The 18,979-nt window shown below is 37.0% G+C and overlaps 1 protein-coding gene across 2 annotated transcripts in view; it reads left to right on the plus strand.

Moving 5' to 3' along the window:
• Positions 1 to 18,979, plus strand: part of CTNNA3 (catenin alpha 3) — a 408,816-nt gene that overhangs the window by 251,862 nt on the left and 137,975 nt on the right. For both annotated transcript variants that reach the window (XM_042817894.1, XM_042817895.1), the window contains exon 9: positions 15,915 to 16,007. In XM_042817894.1, the coding sequence (XP_042673828.1) occupies positions 15,915 to 16,007 (93 nt within the window). The remainder of the gene's footprint in view (positions 1 to 15,914; positions 16,008 to 18,979) is intronic.

Genomic DNA, 18,979 nt, shown 5'->3' on the forward strand with positions numbered 1-18,979 from the left:
TGTAGAATGATTTGGTTTGGAAAAGGACCTTTAAGATCATTTAGTCCTAACTCCCTGCTATGGGCTGGGAAACCTCCCTCTAGACCAGATTGCTCACAGCCCCATCCAGCCCGGCCTTGAATACTTCCAGTGAGAGGACGTCCACAGTCTCCCTGGGCAACCTGTTCCAGTGTCTCACCACCCTCACAGTAAAGAATTTCTTCTGATATCTAGTCTAAATCTCTGCCCTCTTTCAGTTTAAACCATCTCTTGTCCTGTTACTACATGCCCTTAAAAAAAAAAGAATCATAGAGGTTGGAAAGAACCCCTGGAGATGTTCTGTGGTGCATGTTCCCTGTTAATGCAGGTTGCCTACAGTAGGTTGCACAGGAAAGTGTCCAGGTGGGTTTTGAATATCTCCAGAGAAGGTCTAAAGCCTCTTTGGGCAGCCTGTTCTGTCACTCTGTCATCCTCAAGGAATCATATTGTTACTTTATGAAAAAATGAAAAAAGAATATGAAAAGTATTAAAAATATTTAATTTTCTTAATAAATATGATAGTATGGAAAAAAATAAAAGCTAAAATAAATTACTGGCTCTTATTACTTTAGCTACTTCTAAAATCATTTAAAATGTGTTGGAAGAACTTTGCTTATAGTTTTGGTCCTGGCATGTCATGCTTAGTTAGTTCTGTGGCCCCTTACCTGGATCCCTAGTCTTGGGAAAAAAAGTTTAGGTAGACTGTAGAAGAAGGGAGGAAAAATGGCTCTGTCGCATGGATTAGTGATAGAGACTGGAATAAAGATAAATTCATTTATCTAACTGAAAATCAACATTCAACTTGATTAAGAATGTCCATGTAAGGTTTATCTGAATTAATTCCTTCAATATAGAAGCCTGCTACTTGGTGCAATTTCTATGAAAAAATTGAGTTGCTTAGTTGCTTATTTATTTGTAAAGCCTCTTTATGTATATGCATATTCACAACCCAAACATATTAATCAAAATGTTTGCGAAACTCAGCAGAGTTGAAATTATTATATTTGACAATCAAAAGAAATCTACTGACAGTTAATAAAAAGGATATGGCATGACAACGCTTCCTTTTTCTCAGACAAGGAACAGGGCCACTGTTCTGTTCCTTGGCTTTCTACATCTGCCACTAGTTTCTGCAAAAATACTGAGTATTTCTCTTCAAATACAATGGGGAAAGATATTTCTCAGTTGTCACACTATCTAAATTTGTTTGTAATTTTTAACTGTTGTATGGCAAATTTTAACTATACTAGCCCAGAAAATTGGATGCTGAGGGCAACTCGTTATAGTTCTAAATGAAGTTGGCAAAATAAAATCATCTAATTCTTGTTCTTTCTTGAGTGGAGCATACAGCAAACCTCCAAGAAGCCTTGTGATTGTTTTTTAACCTCTAAACATCTGGTAGGAAAGGATTACATTCCTTCGTGTAAGTTTTCTTCTACTCAGAGCTAATAGTTATTGGGGAAAAAACGACTAGAATTCTGAAAAATTAAAACCAACAGCAACCCCAAAATGCCATCCTAGGTAACACATAATTTTGTAGCAGATAGCTTAAACTGAAATGGGATTTATTAATCCACATCTATTGATGGATTTTTGCTTTACATATTGAAGTACTGACAACTGCAAGATCTGTATTTCCATCCCTTTTAGAGACAGTATGAATTAATTATTCTCAGTGCCAAGGATCACCCATTTCTATGACTGAATGCTCCAGACTGTTCAGCACTAAATAAAGATAATATCTTTACGTTTATTTACATGTTCTTTATAATTGATTTTGCTTTGCTATTGAAAAACAAAATTACTTTTGTTAATTGCAAAACTCTACATCTGTAGAAGTTAAAATGATTATTGGAGCATCTTTGTTAATGTTGAGAATATCAAAGGAGAGCAGAATCTTTTATTGCTCTTTTTCAGAGCATAATCAGAAGACAAGAAAAATGACTACTATTCAGCAGTCTTTTAGTTTTCACACAGTTAGATGCTAAGGAATTTCATTAAAAAAATAAAATCTGAGGCTTGTCCTTTTGTTTTTTCTTTTTTTTTTTTTCCTAGCGCTTGCTACTGTTGTTCTTTTATACAGGATAAACTTCCTGTTGTATCATCGTGTAGTTACATCTGTGTCAAAACAACAAATACTCTGACTTCCAGAGTGTATCATCATCCTCATTTTCGTATTACTGTTTATTTTATGGAACTCATATGCATAACAATGCACAGCAGCTCCCCACAGGTGGATGCAGGATTATGTCGTGGAGTGCAATCTGCAGACAGAACTGGAGTGTGGGTTTTTTTCTTTGTTTTTTGTAAATAGGACAAGTTCTTCTAAGCAGGATTCTTATGGGATGGGAAGTGGATTTACATTACCATATTAATATCTAGGATCAATCTATCCATGCTAAATTAACTTTTTTTTTTTTCATATCTCATTCTTGATGTTTTTCAGACTCTTACTTAGCAAGTTAACACAATTATTTGTTATTGAGATGAAAACTCCCTTCAGTCTGCTAACTTACTTGCATTCTCAGGTGTGTGCTTCAGAATGCCACTTTAGTAGTCTTGTTTTTGTCCCACTTGCTCAGTTCTAGTAGACCAGTATGTAGCCTGCTTGTTCAGGCTGGAGTTAGTTAATAACACATCAGTGAGAATAGCTGAGTTCCTTTCTTGTAGGTTTTTCATTGCTTCAATTATGTTAAATCCCAAGATTTTATCTCATCTGTTTTAGCAGTTCAGCTAACTGTATGCTAATTTTATATAAATCTGTGACTATGTAGCAAACAATGTGTCTATAAAAACAAATGAAAAAAAGGCCACAAACATGCGAAACAACAAAACTTTTCTATCTTTACTTACAGATATCTTTTTCTGCAAGTTGTTTGGAAATGGAAGTTAATTCCTAAAACACAAAGTTAATGCTAGCAGCATCAAGAGTTAGGCCTGAACCTCTGCTTTCGTATGTAAGCTAAAATTTATTACTGCGCTGAATAGAGTCCTCTAACAAATTGACCTGGTTTAAAAGTTTATGTGATGGCCATCAATAAAGAGTGTAGTCATTCTCATTGTTGTACCAACAAGCTTGATGTTTTTGGATGTTGCTCCGGTTGGTTGTTTGCAGTAAGCATGCAAAAAGGTATTTTAAAGATGGAAGTGGTAATTGTAGGGATGTGGGAGCTTTTTGAGAAGTAACAAGCAGCAGAGGAAAAATGCACAAATGCTTTAAATGCAAAAACAGTTACAATTCTGATGAAAAGAACCTATCAGCATTAATTGGAAGACTATAGACAAGGTAGAAGGATGCCTTCAAAAATAGTAATTTGTTCTTAATATATTGAAGTTATTAGAAGGATGCTTAATGGAGAGCTACTGTTTTCTTAGTGGTGAATGGAGAAAATTGTGGAAAAAAATTAATTATCTTAAAGTAAAGCCTGTATTTTTAACCACAGGAAAATTTTAGGGCTTTGAACCTTGATATTTTGGGCCTTACAAAGTTCTAGCACCTTGCAGTAATTTCTGAATTCATAATATGAGAATTTTTGCACCTTTATGTAATTGATTAAATAAGGCTCAAGTTCTCTGTTATGGATTGACCTTCAGGTGATAAACGGTGATGTTTTCATTAATCCTCTTAATCACAGTTTTTATTGCATAAGTATGAAGCAAATGAAGAAAAGATAAACATCCAGAAGACCAGAATTCTGTTTCTGAGGGGTGTACTTACCATACTACATAGCTGACTGACCTCAGCTGTTGAGGTGGGGTGTACTGTAAATTATGCAAGCTCCTAAGGGAGAGTAATCTTGGTTCAACAGGGATTCCAGCTCATTGTGCTTGGTTAATATTTTTGCTGATGGCATAGAGACAGCTGGCGCACAAGTGTACTGGCAATTATTTGTTTCTTGGATTACTTCAGAAACCAGAAGTTTCTTAAATTGTTAGTAATTGTGATGATTGTGATTCCATGGCATTTCCCCAGAAATCTCAGTTTTGACAGAACTCTTCTGTGTTGCCTGTTGCCCATAACAGAATAATTCTGAAGGTGAAATACAGGAGAAATCATTTCACTCTCGAGACCTAACTGCATACGTAAAATTAAGTATAGTAGCTGAACTTGTTTTCAAAAAGAAAACAAGGAAATTAGGAAGAAGAATAGGATGTCGTGGACTAGAATTTCTCATCATAAGAAAGACAAGTGATAGTTGTTCAACAGAGATGTTTGATGTTTTTGTTTTTGACAACTTGGCTAAGACAAAAGGCACTTACTGTTAGATGGTTTTTTTCAGTACGTTACTGTTCTGGAAAAGCTCTTTAAAAGAAACCAAACTAATGCAGTATGCAGTAACATGAACATGTCAGTTTGCATTGCTCACACTTCAGTATCATAACATTAAACTTTTTAATAAGTGCTAAAATAGTATTGAAAGTGGAAAGAGAAACGCCAGTCCCTCTCCCTGGTCACTGATGATAGAACACACGGGGACAGCACAAAGGTGCACCACAGGAGGTTCAGACTGGACGTTAGGAAAAATTTCATTCCTGGGAGGATATTGAACACTGGAACGGGCTGCCTAGTGGTTGGTGCCCCGTGTTTATCAGCATTCAAGAAATACTTGGTTAATATCCTTGTTAATCTACTGAAGTTTTGGTTAGCCCTGAAATGGTCAGGCAGCTGGTCTTAGATGAATCCTTTCATCTGAATTGTTCTATTCATGTCAAATTTCTGAAACGTTATCCTTCTGAAAAACACAGGCAGCTGTTACCAGACCCCATGAGCCTTCTTCCGAGAGTCGGGACAGAATTACATCATCTAGTCATCTTCTCTCTCTCTGTCGTCAGTCAACCAGTATCAGTTTGCTTCTACTCAGATAGTCTGGTAAAGGAGTGGGTGGCAATATCCTGTGTATTTTTGTGGAGGGAAGTTCATGGTGATTTTTCAAATTTTATCTTAATTAACAAGTACCCTATCAGCCTTCTTTAGAAATCATTTATGGGTTATACTCCTATATACTCCTGCTTCCTTGCTCAGAAATTTGTTTCCTTTGAAACTTAGTAACTGGTGTAAATCTTGTTGGATGGATGTTTATATGTGTCAGGATTGTTTCTTATGTGTTCATCACTTTGCAATGATAAACAGGGAATTCATTTGCCTTTTTTGAAGGCTGGTTTTCTGTAAGCAAGAGCTATAAGCTCAATGAGAGTTTTTTTTTCAGTGAATTTGTTAGGAGCACAGTCTTTGAATGGTATGTAGGTACTTAGTGGTGAGTATGCATGCAAGCTTTTTCCTGGTTGCTACAGAGTTCATCTGCAGTTTGGAAACCTGAATGATTTTATATGTAAATGTTGGTTGTAAATTTTGTTTTCCTAGAATAGATAATGCATCATACAAATCAGTGAAGGAATTCGTATTATAAACATTTGAACTTAAGTGACAGAAAGTCTTCATGTGATACAGAAACATTTGTTAGTACAAAATTTATTCCATATAAACTGTAGCTAGGAGATTACTTCCAGCTTCACTGCTATTGGAATTGCTGTGTATAGATGGCTTTTATAGTAGCTACGGGAGCACAGCTCATGATCCTATGCGCTAAGAGGAGAAGTAAAACTAATACACCTGGGAAAAATTATTTAACTGAGAGAATTAAGGAAAAATAGAAATGAGAGGGTTAATTTATGTTTTTAAAGGACTTGAAATGCAGAATATAGAGAATGTATAAACATGTCTTCAATTTTTTACATGCTGTGGAGGAAATCAGATTTTTACCACTGGGTCAGTATAACATTTACTTTCCTTTAAAGATACTTCAGTTATCTAATGTACTTATATACCTGTACTTTAGTATGAGTAAATTATGGATTGCCTTATAATAGTACTTTATAACCACCGTAAATATAATCGGTCTATTTCATGAAAAGCTTCCTATTCATGTTCTTAGCTTTAGAATTTAATTTAAAATTTTTACTCAGTCTAGTATGCAGGGTTTTTTCAATGGGTTTAGCATACACCCAAGCTTCAAGACTTTCATGCCTGTGCAGCAGAGCTGATTGTTGTTCAGTGGGGAAAACAAAAAGTGATAAAAGAATACAAATCAGGGACAGGATTGCTTGTAATATTGCCAAGAACTAAATGCAGTAGACATTGGTGAGTTCACCTTTACCTCCCAGTACTTCCATCAGTCTAGCAAGTGTCTTCATAGCCATTATTTTGAGGCAACGCTCCATGGTGTTGTCTTGACACTCCCATCCTTGTGGAAGGTTCTGCAACTGAGCGGAGTTTATGGTACACTGTGACTGACGGTGATTGGCTGAGTTCTTGTCCAACAAAATGAGATAGACACATATTTTTGTTGCATGTTTCTTGATTGAGATTTTAGAATAGATTGCAAAACAAGGGTTTATGTGTTCTGGAAGTTGAATTTCCTCATCCTTTTTTTTAAACTTGTTAATGTTAAGAGGTGCTACTTAACCTTTTGTGAATGCTAAGCCTAATGGCCTTGCTTTTTAAGACCTAGCTTTCTGAACTAGAAAATCCAAAATTTCAGTCTAAAAAATCAGCTCATGAAGCAATGACATGAAGCAATGTGAGATGCACCTTCTTTTTCTAGATTGCTAAATAATTAGTTTCAGTTTCTATTCAAAATGATTTGTTTTTTGAATTAAGTACTTTATGTGAACAATATCAGTCTTTTAGGAGCACACATGAATGGCCTGTCACCAGTGAAAATGAGAGAGAGACACTTTGGATTAGAGCAGTATTTTAGTCTGTATTTGTACTTAATCATTTGTTGCTACTACTTACCCTTAAAGCTGCTCACTGAAAGAGCGTTATATGTATATGTCTTCTCTGGATATGTATACTTTTTTTAATACCTGCTCAGAGGCATCAGAAGAATAAAGATCTTTAAATAATGCTACGAATATGAAGTTGTATAATGTCCTTTGAATATGTAAAAAATAATTGCATTTTTAGTTTATGGTAGAAAGAATTGATACACATATGTTCTGTGATTGTTTCCTGCATTGATCAAGGGTGTATGAAAGACTTCATCACTACTTTCGGATGATCATTAAGGTACTTTTCTTTACAAATGTTTCTCTGAGTTATTCTCCTTTCAGTTCCAGGAAACAGAAGTTGTCAGCATTGCAATTGTTGGAAAGTTTAGTAGGAAAAAAAAATGAGTCATCCAGGTAATTGTAAAACGTAAAAACAAGAAGTTACCTGAATGCAAGGTTGTTTGTTTTTTTTTTTTCTGCTTTTTAATGTGCTGTGAGGATGCCACACTACTTAACAGTGACTTGGCATTGTGTATAAGTGCTTGGAGAAAAGCAGCAGAGATGTTTAATATAGGAATATCGTGTTACAGCTGGCAAAGGCGCTGCAGTGGCTGAATTGTCATTGCCTATTAGAAATCCATTCATTTGTGAAACCAGCCTTTGGTGTGAAAGGTAGTTTCCTGCTTGTCTGTTGCTTTGGTACACACATCAATTTTGCTGTGATGAAACAATTATCTATTTGTCAGAAACACAGATTTATGGAAAATGACTGAAGTGAAATTGCGAAGATAAGGCTGTGATTAGTTGTTTTGATGGAATGCTGGGAAAAGGTAGCTTTAAAGAAAAACGTTCCAAGAGTATTAAAAGATTTAACATATGTGAAGTTCTGAAATGTTATTTTCTTATTATTGAAAGAGGTGTTTGAAAAGAATTACTCAAACTCAACTGATGTTTTTGTATGTATGATGTAGGAGTTGTTGGTTTGGGAGCTACATAAAGTGCCTTAGGCACTGACCTTTTGATTCTCTCCAGTAAATTTTGTCCTCTTTTTAAGATGGGAGATGTCTTCCCAGAGTAAGGAAAAGGTCCCAAGTTGCTAGAATTCAGACATTGCCACAAGCTGTATCTTGCAAAAGTGTATACAACTTCTTTTGACTTGGTTTCTGGAGGGCAGGAGAACTTCTGACTACAGTTCTGTGTAGATATCAGTGAAAGGTCTTCTGTTATAAAATGTTTTGCTTTCATTTAAAGGGAGAGAGCTTGTCAGGATTGACGAGGATAATGCCTAAGGGTCCAGGTAACATCCTACCTGTCATGCAGTAAGAACTGTTACCGTTTTCTTTCTCATACATTATTGAAATCCATTTTTTAATTTGAATTTTAATTATAGGAGCCAATTTGTACAATTAATTGTTAGTTAGTAAACACTGCCTTCACTTGGCGCTATTGTTTTCCAGCTTACTAACCATGTATGTTGATATACAGGGTTGAATAGTTCTGTCTATTATTTTGCAGCATTGATGTGGTTAATTAAATATCTACGGAGAAAAGTAGGATGATTCTAGGAAGTCACTAAACCTATTGGTGTAAGCCTTAAGCAAGGTGGGAAATTACAGTCTTATCTCATTAGTTGGTATGTTATACTACTCCTTCGGCTATTTCTAGAGTCTGTGAACTTATGTTGTTTGTAGAATTTCAAGACTGTGAACTAGTGGTTTTGCTCTTAGGTGTTTGTTTTTTTTCTTTTTGTTGACATAATCTTTTTTACAAAAATGTGTGCATGTGAATACAAATATATGAGAAACTGGGCACGTTGTTGGATGGGAGATAACCAACAAGGTGGGACGAGAGTATTTCAGGAAGCAAGCTGGATGGACTGATCAGTGGAAATTTAAACTAGATTTGATGTAGAAGGGGATAAATAATGCTATCGTTTTAGGAAGCAGCAAGGAAGAACCTCAAATTTGATTAAACTCATCTCTAAGGAATGTCAGGAGCTTCTTGAGGAAGCTAACACTGTTGAGAACCTCGCTGAAGATCCTCTACACCAGTGCACGCAGTGTGGGAAACAGCTAGGAAGAGCTGCAAGCCATGACATGGTTAGAAAACTATCACACAACTGGTGGGATGAATTGCACAACTGGAGCATGATGATTGAGAGCTACAAGCTTTTCAGAAGAGATAGAAAGAAAAGAATCATGGAATCACCAAGGTTGGAAAAGTCCTCTAAAATCATCCAGTCCAACCATCCATCACCTGTGTTACCCACTAAACCATGTCCCTCAGTACAACATCTAAATGTTTCATGAACACCTCCAAGAATGATGACTCCACTGCCTCCCTGAGCAACCCATTCCAGCACCTGACCACTTTCTTAGAGAAGTATTTCCTAACATCCAACCTAAATCTCTGCTGGTGTAACTTGAGGCCATTCCCTCTAGTCCTGTTGCGAGTTACATGGGAGAGGAGTCCAATTCCCACCTCACCACATCCTCCTATCAGGTAGTTGCAGGGAGTGACAAGGTCACCCTGAGCCTCCTCTTCTCCAGACTGAACAATCCCAACTCCCTCGACTATTCCTCACAAGATTGTGCCCACATGCCTCACCAGCTTCATTACCCTTCTCTGAACATGTTCCAGGGCCTCAGTGTCTTTCTTGTAGTGAGGGACCCAAAACTGAACACAGTACTTGAGGCGTGGCCTCACCAGGGATGATTACAAAGGGATGATTGCTTCCTTGCTCCTGCTAGCAACTCTATTTCTTACACAAGCCAGGATGCCATTGGCCTTTTCGACCACTTGGGTACACTGCTGGCTCATGTTCAGCTGTGTGTCAACCAGAGCCCCCAGGTCCATTTCCTCTGCACAGTTTTCCAGCCACTCTGCCCCAAGCCTGTGGCATTGCCTGGGTTTGCTGTGGGCAAAGTGCAGGACCCAGCACTTGGTCTTATTGAACTTCATACTGTTGGCCTCAACCCAGCAATCCAGCCTGTCTAGATCTCTCTGTAGGGCCTTCCTACATCCAGGCAGAAGAAGGCATGGGAGTTGCCCTCTATGTTAAGAAATTGAGAGATTGTGAACATCTGCCTCTTGAGAAATAGTCATAATTATGTTGAGAGCATCTGGGTTAAAATTAGGGACAAACCAATAAAGGACATCCGTTGCTTTGAGGTCTACTACAGACTGCCTGATTAGACATGCTTGTTGACAAGGACTTCCTGTAGCTAAGGAGGCATGGTGCTTGCAGACTTGCAACCTAATGGAGGACTTAAATCAGCCAGATGTCTGCTGGTAAAGCAATGCAGATGGCTGCAAACAATCCAGGAGCTCCCTGGAATCCATTGAGGATCACTTCCTGATCCACATGTTGGACGGACCAACCAGAAGTGAACTTCACACTCACCAGCGCAAAGGAGAGCATTGAAGTGGCTAAGACTGGTGGCAGTCTGGGCTATAGCAATTGTTCCCTAGTTGAGTTCGTGCTCTTGAGGAATATGGGCCTTACAAAGAGCAGTCAGGACTCAGAAATTCAGGAGAGTGAACTTCCGGCTGTTTAATTAATTGTTGAATGGGATGCCATGGGAAACTGTTCTTAGGAACATAGGAATGGGACAGAGGTCTTCAATGCTACCTTCCTAAGAAGACAGGCTCTCCATCCTCTAACATAGGAAATCAAACAGAAGAGGCAGGAAACTGGCATAGCTGAACAAGGACCTGTTGGTCAAACGGAGGGAAAGAAAGGACATGTACAGGCAGTGAAAGCAGGGCTATGTGGCCTGGAAAGAATACAGGGATGCTATCTGGACATGCAGGGAATAGATCAAGAAGAGCAAGGTGGAGATGGAACTGGACTTGGTGAAGGATGTGAAAAGTAGCAGGAAGGGTTTCTACTGCTCAGAATAGATAGACCAAGGAGAATGTACCCCCTGTGATAAATGAGAAGGGAGAAGTGGCTTCAGCAGACACAGAGTAGGCTAAGGTACTCAACAAGTTCTTTGCCTCGGTCTTCACTGGCATTCATACTTCCCATGCCTCTCGAGTCCCTGAACCTCTAGGCATCAATCAGGCGAGCAAAATCCCTTTCACTGTAAAAGCAGAATGAGTCAGAGACTGCCAGAAGGGACTGAAGGTATACAGATCTATGGGGCTGGATGACTTGCCATCCCAGGGTCCTGAAGGAACTGGCTAATGTGGATTACCAAGTTACTCTCCATCATAATCAAAAAGTTGTGGCTGTCAAGTGAAATCCCCAGTGATTGGAAAAAGGGAAATACCATTCTTGTTCGTAAGAGAGGGATGTAGGAAGCCCAGGGGAACTGTAGGCAGGTCAGTCTCACATCTGTGCCTAGGTAGGTCATGGAGCAGATCCTCCTGGAAACTGGACATGTATGAGATGGAGAGGTGACCTAGACAGCCAGCACAGCTGCTCCAAGGTCAGTTTGTGTCTGACCAATCTGGTAGCCCTCTGAGTTGGAGTGACGGCATTGGTAGACAAAGGAAAGGCAACTGCTGTCATCTACCTGGACTTTGGCATGGTCCCACACCATATGCTTATCTTTCAGTTGGAGAGAACGTGGATTTGAAGAGTGTGCTATTTCATGTGTAAAAAATTGGTTAGATGTCACATCCAGAGTATTGTTGTTAATGGGTCTAGGACCAGATGGAGGCCGGTGATGAGAGGTGTATCCTAAATACCTATCTTGAGACCAGTGCACTTCAACATCTTTTCCAATGACACATATAGTGAGATTGAAAGCATCCTTAGTAAGTTTGCTGATGGCAGAAGCTGAGTGGTGCAGTTGACAAAACAGAAGGGAGGGATGCCATCCTGGACCTGGTGAAAATTGAGAAGTGAGCTACATGAACCTAATGAGGCTGAACAAGGCAAAATCTACCATTTAATCTCTTTATTTGCTGATTGAGATCTGAAATGAAGGCTGTTTTGATCCAAGTCACTGTAGATGTTTGTAGTTAGAGTGGCTGTTTAGGGAGAGGACAGTTTCTTATACTGGAGTGAATTTATTTTGTGTAACTGACTGTGATGAGGGCAGATGTATTGAGTCTAAGTGTTCGACAAAGGAGTGAAATGCTTTATTTGTAAATAAATACAAAGTAGAGTATTCCAGCAGGCAAATAGATGCAGGTCAATGCTGTTGAGATTTGCAACTTCACTAACCAGTTACTCAAGCATTGGATGCTGGTTCAATGGTGTCTGTAGCCCTGAATATGCACCCACTCAAATATCTTTGGTTTTGTGTATTCTGCCCAGGTTTAGTAATAGTAATGTTAGTTAAAACATTAACTAACAGTAAATCTGTTTTATGATGATAAATTTCAGAGCAGTGTAGGGCAATTTTGTTTGTCAACTGCTGTCAGTTACGGTTAATCCCATGTTATGTTTCTATGAATTTTCTCCTTGTTACCTGTTCGGTGTCTTCATACTGCTTTAATACTGACCACTGATTTTTGATAGTAATTCTGGGCTACTATTGTTGAAGTTGGCTCATATTGTAGTCAGCTGAATAATCCACTTGGAGTTGCAGGTCTCACAACTGGAAAAACACACAGCCATATTCTGAGATGTATAATGCTAAGAATGTTTAGATTTATTAAAGTAATACTGTAAATTAGCTCTGCATGCTGAGATCTGGAGAAGGAATCTTTAACCTAGTTCTTCAGCTGTCTTTAGTTTTATGAATAGCAGTGAGAGAAAGCTAAATGAGATTCTGCGTTAAGCCTGACACTTAGATAAAAGTAAGTTATTTCTGAAATGTTTATTGTGTGGAGTTCTCACTTTCACACATGTCATCTTTGCTTCAATGGGCTGTGTTTTTAATTTTATATTTTTATTTTGTGTGTGACCCAGATTGTCAAAGCAGTTTTCAAAATGACGTGTATGAAATGAAACTTACCTGAGCATGTATAGAACTTGTAATAAACAGACTGCTGATTTATGTTAGTTGAAAATAGGCAGCAGTCTAGTCCATTGGTATTCAAATATCCTTTTACTGATTAAATACCAAAATAAAATCTCTAGCATGCCTGATAAATAATGTTAGAGGAAGCACTGTTACATAATGCTCTGAGGAGTGTTTTCATGTTAACAAGGTAGTTGGTTACAATTGAACAGGGGAAGTGGTTAGTCTCCAGTGTACAGTGTAGAGCTAATTTTGTTAAACCAGTAATGATTATGGCATTAATGGCGTAATGCGTAATTCACTTCTGCAGAAGAAGAAAGACATGGAGGCATATAAAAGAGAAATGCAGAGGGAACCAGAAGATAGGTATACAGGCTTGTAAAAGTATAATGTGTCAGAATATTTAAACTAGCAGTCAGGGATGTTTCTGGAAGAGTAGGAGGTAAAAAGTAAAAAGAGGCAGGAATAGCAACAAAATGAATGTTAAATCTATTTTCAGTATAGTTTCCACAAGAGTAACAACTGAAAAAAAATAAAAAATACTAATGTTACTTCTAAATGGAAGTATCTTGAGGCATTTTATAAGGAATACAAAAATTAAGTAGAAACTCTGGCAGCAGATGATAAACAGCTTAATATATAGGTCACTCTGAAAGTAAAGCCTTCTGTTTATTTCTATAGAAACAACAACAGATACAAAGAGCACAATAACACTGTTTGATAGAGAAAAACCTTGCTACAAAACACTTGTTTTTCACTGTTGTCACCATTTGGCATTTTGGCCAGCAGTCAAGAGTCTGCGTGCTGCACTTGTAAATATCTGCGCTAGTGGAGGTGACACACTGTTGATGTCACCACTGCTGAAACGCACCTCCCATGCCTCACTGTGCTCATATCCGCTGTTTTTTTCTCCATAAATATTCAGCAAGTGTCTATGAATGTCAGGGGTGACATTTTTTTCTGCGTGGAGGAGTTAATTTACACACTTTTGTTTCATCTGCACTTCCGTGTTAGACATCATTTTGTCAGACTGTGCCTCTGTTGCCATCTGTCAGACTGCAACATGTGATGGGATACTGCAGGAAGGTTCAACCTCTACTACCGTAAAAATAACATCTGCCTCTGACATTGTGGGCCAACATGACAAAATAGGAAGCATTACTTTTGGAGCAGCCCTTATGTAACTAATCAACTTGATTTTATGTTTTAGTTTGTAGTACCAAAGAGATCTCTCCAGGACATAGTGAGGGAAATGACTTAAGAGTTAGTATACTTATGGTTGAGACCATGATGATGATGATGATTTACTGTTATCTGGATTGTCTTTTAGGTGGAATAGCTGTTGATTTAATCAGCTACTGAAGATGACAGAGAGCTCTATTACTTACACATGAGTTATGCGTGAGGGCTGCTGTGAAAGTAGTGCTTCCTGTTTGTAATGTTGGCTCATGACATAATAAGTAGATGAAAATTTTATCTGAATGGCAGTGAAAGATTTCCTAATGTCAAGTAAAATGAAGGCAAGGAGGTAAATTCACTGTCAGGATGGCAATGCAATATGTATTCCTAAAACTGAGCTGAAATGTTGTAACACAATTAATATATTATAATACAGTGACTGACTACTACTTTTTCAAAAACTGTTTTGATTTTTAAAAGACTTTAGTATAAATAACATAGTCTTATGTTTGTTTTAGTCATAAAATAACTTATTGTAAGTTCCCAATGCTTGGAATTTTGGATTAGACCATTACCAAGACATACATAAAACTAAGATTCATGAGGAGAAGATTGAGAATAGGAACAGTTTTTCTCAAATATTGTATTTAAAAAATATTAATGCAGTTGTCTAAAATAAGAGAATAGTTTAAGTGCAACTATGAAAACTGAAATTCTTCAATCCTAAAACTGTTTTTATATTACTTATGTGGGGAACCAATTAATTGTTGGAACAACAGGAAAAGGTTCATAAATTATTTCTAAGGAGACACAGCTGTGCATGGAAAGCCGCGCATTCTACCCCTCATTCGCTTCAGAATTTTGGAAGGAAAGAGTAATTTACTTGTCCTTGGACTAACAGATTCTTTTTAATGATTTATATCAATTAAGTAAATAGAAAATTCTGATAACAGAACATTATTAAATTATTCTTTGTTGGAAAGTCTATTAAAATGTTGATAAATAAAGATTTGTTTTTATTGTTTGGCACCTGGGCCATGCAGTTCATTTCATGACTTGTGAATAATTACAAATTAAGTATGCCTATTTGTTTTGTATCTGTGCTGTTAGCAGCAGCACTACAGAGGACTTTTTCTCAAGCAGTTCTTAATCTGTGTTAATGTAAGAGTGATGCATGTGTAAATACAGCTATTTCAGCAAAGGATTATCAAAGCTATGGAAGTGTAGTAATTTACGTAAGGGCCTTACACGGCTTCAGCACAATGAAAAGATCTACTGGGTCTTGGTGTCCCAAAGGCACTCTTGTGCATTTGTCAAGCCAGCCCATTACAATGGATTGTTGTTGAGCTGCAGTTAACTTAAGTGAGAGTGTGCTCTTTTTCCTTCATCTTTGCTAAGTTGTTGAGTTGTGTAACCTTGAAGGAAGGCTTTTTTTTTCATATAAAAGAAGTTGTATCTCCACTGCATTTAGTTAAACAGAAGATAAACTGGAACTTGCATATATTTCATGTTTTCTTATATATTCTCAATATAAATTGTACTGACATGACTATTTCATTAGGTAATTCTACAGCTAATTAATGATCTGTGTATGACAAAGGGCATAGTCACTCTATTTCATTGTATCAAATCATGGCAAGTCTGACTGGATCTTGAGGACTTAAAAATAAGTAAGTTTAAAAAAAACATAGCTGTATATATGATTTGAAAGGCTCTGACAAGCAACAAAACAACCACAAGGGATTTAAGAAGCCATAGGATCCTAATTTGAAATTTCCTTAAGTTATATAAACATTATACTGCAGGTATTACATGGTGAACTTGAACTGGTGAGAGGTAATGAGATTCCTTGTTACCAACCCCCTCTTTCCACAGCTCCCTTTTTTTTCTGCAAAGTTCTCTTCTTCAGATATGTTGTTGGACAAATTAATTTCCCCAAGTAATGAAGTCTTCCTTGCAGAGATGCCTTTGCTAAGTTTGGTAGTATGGGGATGAATACCTACTTATAAAACTATTTGTTTATTTAAGGTTGCTAATCTTGCTTGTTCGTTGTCAACAAATGAAGACGGAATGAAAATTGTCCAAATGGCAGCTAATCACATAGAGACTTTGTGCCCACAGGTATGACTTTTTCAATTAATTCCCATTACGATGCACTGAGCATGCAGTGTTTTGTTACACAACATAGATGTTTAGTTATGCTACTTCAGTCTAACATTCACATTCAGTTCTCACGGTGGTTAGTGTAGTTAAATGAAAACTGAATAACAAATGAAGGGCATGTACTTAGTTAATCCTTTTGCTATTTCTTAGTGGTTAACGCAGGAATTGTGTATAGCCTATTGATTGGGAGTCTTAAGGAGTTGTGGGAATCACAATTTAAGAAACATGCTGTTTTGTTTCAGAAATTAAACCTGACTGAATGAATAGCCTACTATGATAGGCAAATCAGGAGCGTCTTTACTTATACAAAGCGCAGTACATATTTTGACTGCACTTGAAATGCTATTACAGCTTGCTTTATTTTATGTATATGTGAATGTTCTGGTATTAATTCTGATTATTGCCAACCAAAAGCTTGAACTTTTGTCTGAAGCAGATGAATAAGAATTAGCACAGCTGCAGATACTTTATTGGTACTTTACTTACAGAAAGTGTATTCATTGTGTTTCTCATGTTCAGAATTACAGACGTAACACTTCTGCAGTTACATAATTCTGTTTAGAGCAGAGATGATTTGTGTGAATCTGACACGAGTTGTTTCAGCCTTGAGGCAACATAATTTCAAGATCATTAGTTCTTTGAAGAACACTACAGTTCACACGGTGATCAAAGAATTCTTATCCTTTTCTGTGCTTGAATGCTAAATATAGTTGAAATAGAAGGTGAAGAACAAGTATTAACAGTACGTTCAATTACAAGCTTGAGGTGTCCATTTTATACCCACTGAGTGAAAGACAAGACATGAGAAAAAGGAATTCACATATGTAAGTGTGATACTCTGAAAGCGTTCTGTCTTATCATTGAATTACAGAAAGGTTTGGGTTTGAAGGTACCTTAAGGACCATCCAGTTCCGACCACCCATGCTACGAGCAGGGATACCTCCCACTAGATGAGGTTGCCTGAAGTCCCATTGGCACTGAGCACTCCCAGGGATGGGGCTTCCACAACTTCTCTGAGCAACCTTTTCTAGTGCCTCACTGCTCTCATTGTACGGAATTGCTTACTTAAGTCTAATCTAAATTTACCTTCTTTAAGGTAATTACTCCTTATTCTATCACTACACTCCCTGAAAGAAATCACTGCTTAATGTCTATTTTTATAACTTTGTAGCATTTCAGTGTTTTATATGTATCACTGTGTAAAATGGCTTACTTGCTTTATTACATTACTTTTTGTTGTAGGATTATTAGCCTGTAAGAAGAATTTGTTAACAGCTTCTTCCAGCGGCTTTATTTCTCCAAGGATACAAGTGAACCTTTACAATATGTTATTATGCATCCAGTTGTAGTGGTTTTTTTTTTTTTTGTTTCTTTGTTTTGTGGTTTTTTTTTTGTTTTTTTTTTTTAACTTAGAATTATCAGTATCACATGTGGTAGCAGAAACTATGAAAGCTGATTTTTACTAGAGGATTACTTTTTTTGTGTGCCCATTTAAATTGCTACATTTTAATTTTCTGTAGTAAAATGGAAACTTATTGTTTTTGTTTTGCTTCATTTCCCATTGGCGTGGTATATGTTGTCTTTTTGTTTCAGTTTTTTTATTTGCTTGTTTTGTTGTTCTTTTTTTTTTTTTAACTTTAAAAACCTTTTAAATTCATTTCAGGGATGAATTAGTTGATGATTATAAGTTGATCTAAATGGAGAATGCTGTATGCACATGAACAGATTGTATTACTATTAATGGTGTGTTCATTGTGGAGCATTTGCTGCTTGCTCAGATAAGGATCATTCCCTGTGAATGCAATTGGTATTTTACCGAAGTAAGAACAGCAGAGTAAGGCATCTGCATTTTCACAGTAAATCATATTATGCTATATCATTAAAAAATTCTCCACAGGAAAACAATTATTTCTGACGATCCCCGCAGAGCATATCAATTGGAGTTTGAAACAGGAGAAATTTACATGCAGAAATCCCCAGTATTCTTAAATCTGTAGAGTTAAGAAACAAACAAACAAACAATCAGTGCTCAGAAAAAATATATTGCCAGAAGGGAGCCAAGTTGTTTGGATTAAAGTCAAAAAACATTGAATGAAAGCCAAAACAAACCCTCCTCCCTCAGGCAAACATGCCCCTTCCCTCCCACCCCCCCAAAAAAGAAAAAATACTCAACCCCTCCCCCCACCACCAAATAACACCTGCAAAAGACACTGTGGAGTCTTTAGGTTTGAGCATCAAAATTTCCCATGATGCCATAGCAGTGATGAAAAGGTAGACAGAAAATTGGCAAGTGCTGGAGGAAAACCTTGTAATTGTTAGAATTCATAGAAGTGCGTATGTTCTCTTAATTATACTGTTCTGTATTTAAAAGTAGAGAGGTGATTCTGAACTCAAGCTTTTTTAAATGAGATTGAATTAAAAAATATTTACTAATAATAAATAAACTAAGATAAGTGTTTAATAAACTGATAAGCTAAGAAAATATGTTAAGGCAGATATGAAACAATTTCTGTCTGTGAAATTGGTTGAGGAATGTATTTTAAAAATGTTTAATTTTATATTAATAATAATAGAATGTAGAGAGAGTGCTGCTGTCATATGTTTTAGGTAATGAAAAATATTTCCTGTTCATGGTAATAGCTTTTAGTGGGAGGTTTTTCTCGAGTGTCAAGTAGGTAAAATCTAAAATGTTGCAGTTGTTCAGTGTGGGAATCCATCTTGCCTTCCTGGTATGCAAACAAATTTGTGATCTCATCAAATCTGCTAGAAAGAAAAGGAAAAGAATCTACAAAAGCAAGCAAACAATTATATTTTTGTACAGAAAGGGTACAAAATGATAGTTATTTCTTACTCTGGGATTTGGGTTTGTTCCCTTCATGTTTCACTGAAGAGATGTGTTGGAGGAAGTCTCTTGATCCTCTGTTTGTCTC

The sequence above is a fragment of the Centrocercus urophasianus genome, unplaced genomic scaffold (genome assembly GCF_019232065.1).
Source record: "Centrocercus urophasianus isolate 14NV4802_14NV808 unplaced genomic scaffold, USGS_Curo_1.0 seq_17, whole genome shotgun sequence".
NCBI classification, from domain to species: Eukaryota; Metazoa; Chordata; class Aves; order Galliformes; family Phasianidae; genus Centrocercus; species Centrocercus urophasianus.